Consider the following 10231-nt stretch of genomic DNA (forward strand, 5'->3'; position numbering starts at 1 on the left):
AATTTTGGGTTTTCACTAGCTGTAAGCCATAATCAAAATTTAGGAGCACAATGCTTGAAATGTCACTGTAAAATATAATGTATAATAAAATATCTATATATAACTATAATATCTATATATAATAAAAAATCTATAATGAATACAATAATGGATATATTTATATGTATATAGATAATATTTATGTCCCTTTTTGAAATGTAATTACTGAAATTAACTTTGCTTATTCAAATTTTATGACATGCACCTGTATTTTTATTATGAACCGAGAATCCCTGTATTAATGTGCACAGAATTCCTCAAGTATCTTCAGTCCCAATATAAGGTCATACTTCTATAATACATTTATTGTATAAGCTGGTTTATGCCAGTGAAATTCTAATACTAATTCATGTGACAGAGCTGAATGGGAGACTGAGCGGTTTTAGCTGAGTGCAGAATTTTTATAAAAGGATTTGGCTCTCGGACCTCTAATCTGAAAGTAGATTTGCCATGAGAAACATACGGGAACTACTATTGTAGACCTTGCTGCTAAAATGGGAGTTGCCTGGGACAACTATGAATTTGGGAAAGTTGGAAAAGTCATTGCTCTATATCTACATAACTGTTCCAAGGCTGAACCTCAAGGTGTTAAACTAGGGTTTAGAGTGACGGCTAGGTACCTAGAATTTTTAGAGATCAGTAAAGGGCAATCTCGATTTTCTCTCATGATGTTTTATTTGCATAGTAATTTAAAAAATACCTGAGACCTGTGCAGTTCTTGGCAATGTAACCTTGTTTTAAAGCCATCCGACTAATGTTTCTGAACTGTGTAATGGACCCTTATTAGGTGTGTGGGTTTTTATTTTTCCTCTGTTCTTGGGCATGGTGAAGGAAAAATACTAACTGGCACCCACTAACTAAATTGTTTGCTTTAATTCCTTTAGTGTGTGTGTATGTGTTTGTGTTTTTTTTATTTATTTTTCCTTTCCCCTTAGTCATACATGTTCTAGATAGCTGTTGCAAGATATAGAAACCAGCCACAGAAAATGTTTGTTTACATGACTGGATTTGCTTGGCATGCGCTAATAAAGAAGCAGACATTTTTGTAAAATCTCTCAATCTTTTTTTTTTTTTTTTTTTTCTTTTTTAGGTGCCCTATCAACTGGAAAATGATTTTGATACCTTTAACCAAGTTCCTGAATCGCCAATAGGACGCGAGGAAGAGCCTCACCTCTACATGGTGGCCAAAAAGTACCGGAAGGTCCAGTAGCCAAGTCACTGTTTACTGTGTGCTTGTCTTAAGATGTACTGATATAGTTAATAATAAAATTTACTAAAGCAATCTTTTCTCACGCTGCATATATAGCCATACGTGAGCAGTATTTAACCCAGAATGCATGTTTTTAGAAATACATTGGTTGTAAAATGAACCATTGATGCATGTGAGTTCTAGGATTGCCAGAAATCTTCTGCTTTAAGTGTTTTAAAAGTTGAGTAGAACTAAGTTTTGATTCTTAGTTTGTCTTTTCTGCTGCTCAAGGGCCTGGTTCAGATCTCTCTACTACCTAGGCATGGTTGTAACAGGCTAAATTTTGTGTTTTGGCTTTTTTTTTTTTTTCCGCCTATCCACAATTTACCAGCCATATAATTCCCTAGAGAATCTGCGAAAGAGGAAAGATGTAAAGTCATATCCTTCTACCTCCTTGTGGAAAGGAATATGTGGATAAGGTAGACTGGTGACACAGGTAGTTTGGCTGAAAAACTGAGCTGGAAGGGAAACTTTCAGCTAGAAACCTGAACCACCAGAAAGGCAAAATCTCCAAGATCTGGGTAATAAAGAGTTTTTGTTTTGGATGGTGACTTTGATGTAACATGCTGGCATAGGGATCTGGGAGCTGCCATTACTGAAGCAGTCATAGGGTCAGGGTTCCCCTCATTTTACTTGTTTGCTGCCAGACCTTATGCATTATCTTCCATCTCCTGAGCAGGTAATGGGTACCAGCTGTCAGTCATCAGGTTATAATTACTAGCCCAGATTGAGGACAAATTCTACTTTTGTAGACTGGCCCGATAAAGCCCACCTCGAGATGTAACCGTTTTTTTATTTTGGGCTTTTCTCACACATTGTATGCCTGTATACCCTGCCAGCTTAAAGTGGAAGTAAACCCTCTTATTGGTTTCAGCCAAGGAAGCTGCCATTTTGCCCTAGGTTTGATCTACAACTGCCATAATGCTGCACATGTGATCAGTTATGACACCAGCATGGTTTGACAGTTTAGTTGAGGCATGTGCCAGAATTTTTTTTTTTTTAATATCTGGTTGCTGTAACCAATAGGATTGTTGTGTGCTGCAGTTAATGGGGTAGAAATAGTAAAAAATACATAATCAGAAATTCTATTCTGCAGATGACCAAAGGCATTGGAATGCAGATCAAATTCTGTAATGCTAAAGTTCTCAAATATATATGCGTTTTTTGTGTAGGTTTTTTTCCATCCTGTAGTTATAGGATATTCTAACCTTCAGGATTTTTATTTTTTTTTTTTTTTTTTATTTAATTTTTTTGTTTTGTAAAGAATTTTTAGATTTAACTTTGAGAACCAGTAATTCATGATTGATTTTTCTCTATTTTTACAGGTAACAATAAAATATTCCAAACTTGGACTAGAAGACTTTGATTTTAAGCACTACAATAAAACCTTGTTTGCTGGCCTTGAGCCTCATATTCCAAACGCCTACTGCAACTGCATGATTCAAGTAAGTAGGGGCCTGTATCGCTGTGTAGGCGATGCTAGCTGACTGGCCACAAGAGTGCTGCCTGTTGTGCTGCACACAGGTGCAATCACATCTGACTGGCAGTAGGGAACCAGCACTTGACAAGTTAATAGTATATGTTCAGTATTTTACACAAGTGAAGAATTGTGGGTGACTGTTTGACATGAACAGCAAACTGTGAGAAAGTAAATAGCAATCTAACTTAATCTCCTTGGTTGTGTGTTTTTTGGCTTCCTGCTCAAAAAATGCCTGCGTGATGTGCACAAAGAACACAAGATTTTTGTTTTATTGCAAGTCTCATATTCTTTCTATGTAAAGTTTCTGCCTGCAAGATATAATAATATTCCATCTCTTCCACACATTTAGTCTGTCCCTTGTTGGTAAAAATTGTAAATCCGTATTTCACCTCCACAGTTCTGGGACCCAGAGGACCTAGTAATGCAGTCCACTCTTCACATTAGTCGAAAGGGCACAGGATGGCATTTGCAAATTAAATTGTAAATGTAATTTGGGGCACCATTAGAATTTAATAAATTACTACCAAATGCCCTACATCCCATGCAGCCAGCCTGATGGTCTCAGACCAGAGAGCTGGAAATGCACCAATGTTATGAGAAGGCTTCCCCTTTAGTGCATACCAAGTCTAGAGGGGGCGAGGGAGGTTTTTGCATGAATTTGGCTCTTGCTTGGGTATAACCAATTAAAAACTGTTATTTTCCCCATTCTACTGGCAATGTCCAATAAAGAGGTGCTGATAGATTCGTAATTGGTAAGGCTGAAAAAGACACCAGTCCATCCAGTTCAGCGTGTGTGTGTTTACTGTATGTTAATAGTAAATCGTATATCCCTGTATGTTGTGATCGTTAAGGTGCCCATCTAACAGTGTGTGTGTTGTGTTTTTTTTTTTTTTTTTTTTTTTTTTTACTATATACGCTCCCTGCTGATACCACTGCTTGTGGAAGAGAATTCCACATCCTTACCGCTCTGACAGTAAAGAACCCTCTACACAGTTTGAGGTTAAACCGCTCCTCTTCCAGTTTCAGTGAATGGCTGCGTGTCTTTTTAAACTCCCCTTCACTGACATTGCCAGTAAAGGTATAGACAGAGCATATAGAATCGCAAATAACACGGACGGACCTAGGCAAATTAGCAGCCAATTTTGTAGGCATAATGCATTTGGGTCTCATATGAGCACCTGTTGGAAACACACTGGTCACATGATGGCCTGTGTAAAAAGCTGTATTCCTAAGAATGTGGAGAAAGGCAGGTCAAGACCAATTTCCTGTCAATATTCCCTCTGTTTTCCACATTTGAGTGCCTTTTTCAGTAATCTAAAGATACATTTTAAATGATGGTAATGTGCTAGCAGAAAATGCTCTGTGGCCATGTGGGAATGGCACTTTAGAATCCTAATGCCTTTTTAGTTTTCAATAGGTTTTTATTAGGTTTTGAGTGCAAGTCAATAACATAACAGAAAGCAACAGGCAATTGACTGTCAAAAAGTGCAACATTACAGCATTAGAAAGGGTTTCGGGGAAGCAGCCTCTCGGGGAACACACAATAAAAACATTGCCCACATCCGCCACCCGCTACTCACCATGCCCCGCACCGAGGCGGCCCAAGGCAGGCCCAGGGCCACCCCCCCCCCCCCCACACCCAGCGCCCCATAAAGGGAACACACTGCGCCAAGGCAGGGGAGAGGCGAACACCCGGGCACCAACCCACCGCCCCACCATCGGGAACAGCGGGGCCACAGGAAGCGGCGTGCGGGAGAAGATAAACCTCAATGAAGTCCAAAGGGGGTTAACTCCGTCAGGTGTCCGAACCCCATAGGGAAAGAGGGATCACAAAGAAAGCACTTAGGAAAGAGAAGGAAACAGAGAAAGGTGAAAAAGAAAATGAAGAGGATGGGTAGGGGGGAAGGATCAATTGGCGTCCAGGTCGAGTACGGGGGAGTGCTGCTGTCTTGGCTGACCCCCCAATTGTGACTCTTTTAGGGAACTGCAGTAAATCATCTGGGTCCCGCCAGATATCTGATCCAGGGGTCCCATGTCTTTTCAAATAGGGGTAGCTTATCTTGGAGGATGGCCACCATGCGCTCATTCACCATAATCCATGTCAGCTTAGCTTTAAGCAACTCAAACAATATCACCAGGGACCGCCATGAACGAGCTATGGCGATCTTGGCCGCCGTGAATATAAAGGTGACCAACCTCTTCGTAAATTTAGGGGTTTGCTCAATCGGCTTGCCCAACAACGCCTGTATAGGGGATTTGACCAAGTTGACACTCGTGACCGAGTAGATAAAGTTGTATACTCGTATCCAGAACCGGCGGACCTTAGGGCAGGTCCACCAAATATGGAGGACCGTGCCCGCCTGGCCACAGCCCCTAAAACATAAAGGAGATGCTCCTTGGACAGCTGCTGCCAGCCGAACCGGGACCATATACCATCTGAGAAATACTTTATAATTTGCCTCTATTAGGGAGGTATTTATCAGGGACTTACAGTTCATGAGTGCCAGCTTGTTCCACTCCGCCCTATCTTGGTCCTCACCCAGATCTGCCTCCCACTGGGTCATATAAGGCAATTTGGTATCGTCATCGAGTAACATAGTATATATCGTGGAAATATAACCCTTTTGCTTGTCTGTTGTTACAAAGATACTCCATGGGGGTAGAGGTAGCCAAATCACAGAGGCTCTTCAGGGAAGAGGCATAGTGAAGGATCTGGGTGTAGCGGAAAATCTCGCTCTCTGGTAGAGAATATTTATCCCGTAGTACCGTTTTAGAGTGAACACCTCTGTTGTCCATTAAGTCAGCTAGGCGGAGAAGAGCTTTGTTGGTCCACCATGCAAATGCTTGGGGACAGAGGCCCGGAGGAAACCGAGGATTACCCAATAGGGGCGCCATATCTAATGACAGGGACAAGGTAGGACACAAGATTGCCGGGCGGTCCTTAGGCTGCAACCACATCAGGTGTTCAATCGGTGTATTGGGGACATGGTAGGCCTCAAGCTGCATCCAGATAGGACGGGGTTCTTTAGAATGAAATCAAACCAAGTGGGTGAGTTGGGCAGCTTGGTAGTAAGTAAGAAGGTTAGGGACCCCCAAACACCCCCTCAATTTGGGTGTAAATAGGGTGCGTCTATTCACTCTGGGCCTCTTATCACCCCAAATATATTTCACAAGCACATTTTGGAAGGTTTTCAGGTCTACCGTTCCTAATGCCTTTTTAAATGGACTCTTCCAACATGGAATAGGCTTTATGATGATCAATAGAATCCTAATGCCTTTTTAAATAGACTCTTCCAACATGGAATAGGCTTCATGATGATCAATATCCAAATCTTACCAGTTACACAAGAACGTAAAGCACAGGGAATCTTGTGCTAGCTCTGGTCGGAAGGGTGGGGGTTATGAATTTCATTAATGAGGAATGGATGCAGATGTTTTAGGTAACAAATTTCTTATTACTTGGGCTTTTAGGCAGTACCCATCATCTGGCTTCATTTAGCTCCACCTTGTTATACAGGGATCCAAATGCCTGTGTGTGTCTTAATGTCAGCAAAGCTTCATAGCTGTTAAACATTCACACCTTCAGCCAGGTAACTCAAATGGTTTAACATTTGCCTTCCACATGACCTTTTTTTAAAGCCCCCCCCCCCCTCCCCAAGCCCTATTTAGTTATGGTTGTTCCAGTTTGACATATTATGGTCTATTACATCTCTTGTGAACCAGATGCCCTCAAAATTGCACCTCACTGTTCTCAAAGGATGTCCCTTTTCCTTTGATATGTAGAGTTCGCCCTCCAGTGTTGGGGCATTCATTTTAGAGGTTGCTTCACCCCCCCCCCCCTATACATCCCTAATGTACAAGTCTTTGCATTCCTCATTACACTGTGTATATATAAAGTTACTTGTGGTTTCAGTGTTGGGTGGGTTTTTGGATGTACAAGCTTCTGTCTGTGGATTGCTGGGTTTAAAACGCACAGGGATGCAATGTTTGTTCTTGATCCTTCTGAGGCTTACTGACACAATGACGGATGACCTATATTATTCTGTATGTTCAGCTTGTATTCCTGATTTTATTCTGATCTTAACCATGTATCATCCACATACCTGAAGCAATTTCTTTCCAGCAAGAAACCTACTTGGTCTGGTTTTAGTTCTGTTATTTCAGATGTCTTTCCCTACTATCTTAATGGCATCTGGTATACAAGTAAAAAGGGTTGTGACAGACTGGGACACCACGATCTCTGCTTGCTTTAACTTCAATCCATGTACTCAGTCGCCAAATTCTCTGGCATTCCGAATATGGTTTACTCTGTTGGCAACTAAAGGTGATGGGATAGTAGCCAGGTACCTGGCAATGATTTGTGATGGGTAATGCTGCTTGCAATTGGTCTTGGAGGGGCACCTTCCTTGTGTATCTCAGGGAATCTATACAGGCACAGTGTAGCTTTCTAGGGATAGACCATGCACCTGAATACCGCTTGTACCTCCCTTTTTTTTTTTTTTTCTCTCCTAGCTGTTGTAAATGGACCCCCCTTTTTTTTTTTTTTTTTTTTTTTCTTTTTTTCCATCACCTGTAACAGCTAGGCAAGCCTTGAATGGCTAATAAATGCTGGCTGGCATTACTGAGAAGAGTGGTGACCTTTTTTAGAATAGTATCGAGTTGTGTTCATGACCATAGTGCATATCTCCTTGTGCTCTGACAGAATGGTAAGGTAATGCTCAGACCCCCTACTTTTGTATACCTGACTTGTACATCCAAAAGACGCAACACCCAAATGCAAGCGAAGTGACTTGGTATGTGTATTGTAGTGAGAAATACAAAAAACTATTTTAGGGAGTTGAGGCCACCTCTACAAATGAATGACCCAATACAGGAGGATGAATTCTACAGGTCAGGATTCGGCAGTGGGGGCTTTTTATTTATTTATTTTTTGGAGGGGGGCTTGTAATGAAGTGCACGTTTTTTTTTTAACCGAGGATATGGTTTTTCTAAAGAGACCTGAAATAGCCATCTGTCAAACGGAAACAACCTTGTGTCTTCTGCATTGAATATGGTTTTAACATCTCTACCCACCACCGCATTTTTGATGACAAAGCATACCTTTAGCTATGTAAATCAAAGGATTAACACCTATAGAAGTGTTCCCGGTACCAAGAATAGGATAATACATTAAACATTAAATGTTCACACAATTGACTTCAATTGTCCACACAATTAACTTCAATTGTCCAATTGTGTGCAGATGAAATAAGTAAACGGGCATCGGTTTTTCACATCACTGATTACTTGCAATAAATCTTCAAACAATTTGTGTAAACCTTCTCAATTCCTGTAGTAAATCAGTCTCAAAGTTCCAGCGTTTCATCTTTCCTCCCAGGTGATGTATTTGCTGGAGCCAGTCCGATGCCTCGTACAGAACCACTTGTGTCAGAAGGAGTTTTGCCTAAGCTGTGAATTGGGATTCTTGTTCCACATGCTGGATTTGTCACGTGGTGATCCTTGCCAAGTAGGTCTATTTTACATTGGGATATACAAAAATTATAGAAACTTGGAACGTTTTAACAAACTGCTTCTACCGGTCACTAATGATGATTAGATGGCAACTAATTAGTGTGTCAGCTATCAGTCAAATGCATTAAAAGGAGCTCAAATGTGTAATGATGTACTGAGCTGGTTCAGTTGTGTTTACACAGTAGTTAGTTATTACCATTGTCAGCTGGAGACAGGACAGTTTTGTGTAAGGTGCATTTTTTTTAAATGTAAAATGTGGTTTTCCTTCATAGAGAAAACATGAACAATTTTATGTGTTTTTGTAGTACTGAGGAATGTCTGTCTGTATTTTATACCATTCTAAGTTGCCAATCTACAATGTTTTTCTACACTAATTTATGGCTTCTCCTCCACTACGCTTTTAGAGGAATAAGGATAAGTTCACCATTCGTAACAGGGAGTCATGCGATCACTGGTGCCATGCTTTCCATGCTCCTACAAAAGAAAATGTTGTGTTTTTTTATTAAAAAAAAAAAAACGGATTTTTGACTTACCGTAAAATACTTTTCTCAAGGTCATTGAGACGCAGTTCTCTCTGATCCATATCAGTAGGTTATACTGCCCCCTACAGGAGTAGGACACTAGGCAGAAAAAAGTTCTGGCTACGCCTATGGGCTGTCCCGGAGGGTACACCCGCTCTTCCTGCATAGGATGTCAGTTTTGTATCAAAGCAGTGTCAAAGTAACACCAACCCAACTCAAAATAGTGGGGCGGGTACTGTGTCCGTCAAGGAACTTAAGAGAAAAGGATTTTACAGTAAGTCAAAAATCCAGTTTTCTCTATCGTTCTTCGACGGACGCAGTTCTCTCTGATCCTTATCAGTAGGGACGTCCCAAAGCAGTGCCATAAAATGAGGGGTGGGAACAGCTGAAAAGATAGGACTCGGCAGAAAAAAAGATGAGACCCACCTGAAACCAACAGTAAACACCCTCAAGTAAGGCCAAAAGCCCTCCAGACAGCAGCCAGCAAAAAAAACTTTGCGGCATCTGCAGATGCCAGCACATCCAGCTTTTAAAATTTGGCAAAGGTGTGAACAGACTACCAGGTAGTCGTCTTGCAACCTGGAGCACCGATGCCTACAAGGCGAAAAGCCCAGGAAGCACTAGGCGCTCGGCTAGAACGTGCCGAAACAGGGAAAGGTAGGACCTGACCCTTAATTGAATAAACCTGCACCACCGACTGTTCGATCCATCCGGGAATAGATGCAGCAGACGCAGGCAGTCCCGTTCATGGGCCATCCGTAAGTACAGAGAGCGAGCCTGACTTACGACAAGACTCAGTAGTTGCCAAGTACACCTTGAGTACCCACACTCTAAACAGAGTAAGCAATGCACAATCCTTCGGATGTGAGGGCTCAAGACACAAGATGGGAATACAATGTCCCCGTGCAAGTGAACACCAGAAACCACCTTGGGAGGGAAGGATGGATCAGGATGAAGTACCACTTGGCCCCATGATCAACCTATAGGGAGAACGACGGGACAATGCCACCAGTGCCAACACCTGCGCGCAGAGTGACAGCAACCAAGAAGGCCACCTTCTGTAATAAGGTAAGCAGGGGATACCCTCGAATACTTGCAAACAGAGGGTCTTAAAGAACCGACTGCACCAAATCAAGGTCCCCAGTTGGTGACGGGAGGTCGCACCGGAAGTACCAAGTGTCTCACCCCCTGGAAGAAGTCACGCACCAGGGCACAAGCGGCCAACGGCCTTTGGAAGAAATTTGCCAAACCAAAACCTGATCCTTGACAGTACTCAAGGCCAACTTTTGATCAACTCCCCGTTCAAGGAAGCCAAGATCTGGGCCACTGAGTAAGAGCGAGGGGGAGCCCACTCAATATAAGACTGTCTGTTATGACGATGAACAAAAATCACCCTAGAAGTCGCTTTCCACGTTTCAAGCAGGGTGGGAA

General features: G+C 42.0%; 1 protein-coding gene across 1 annotated transcript in view; it reads left to right on the top strand.

Moving 5' to 3' along the window:
* Positions 1–10231, top strand: part of PAN2 (poly(A) specific ribonuclease subunit PAN2) — a 94057-nt gene that overhangs the window by 23267 nt on the left and 60559 nt on the right. Inside the window, exons 8-10 of the mRNA XM_082246254.1 lie at positions 1130–1240; positions 2614–2733; positions 8146–8274. Coding sequence (XP_082102380.1) covers positions 1130–1240; positions 2614–2733; positions 8146–8274 — 360 coding nt within the window. The remainder of the gene's footprint in view (positions 1–1129; positions 1241–2613; positions 2734–8145; positions 8275–10231) is intronic.

Source organism: Pelophylax lessonae (genome assembly GCF_965119305.1).
Source record: "Pelophylax lessonae genome assembly, chromosome: 2".
In the NCBI taxonomy this organism is placed as follows: domain Eukaryota; kingdom Metazoa; phylum Chordata; class Amphibia; order Anura; family Ranidae; genus Pelophylax; species Pelophylax lessonae.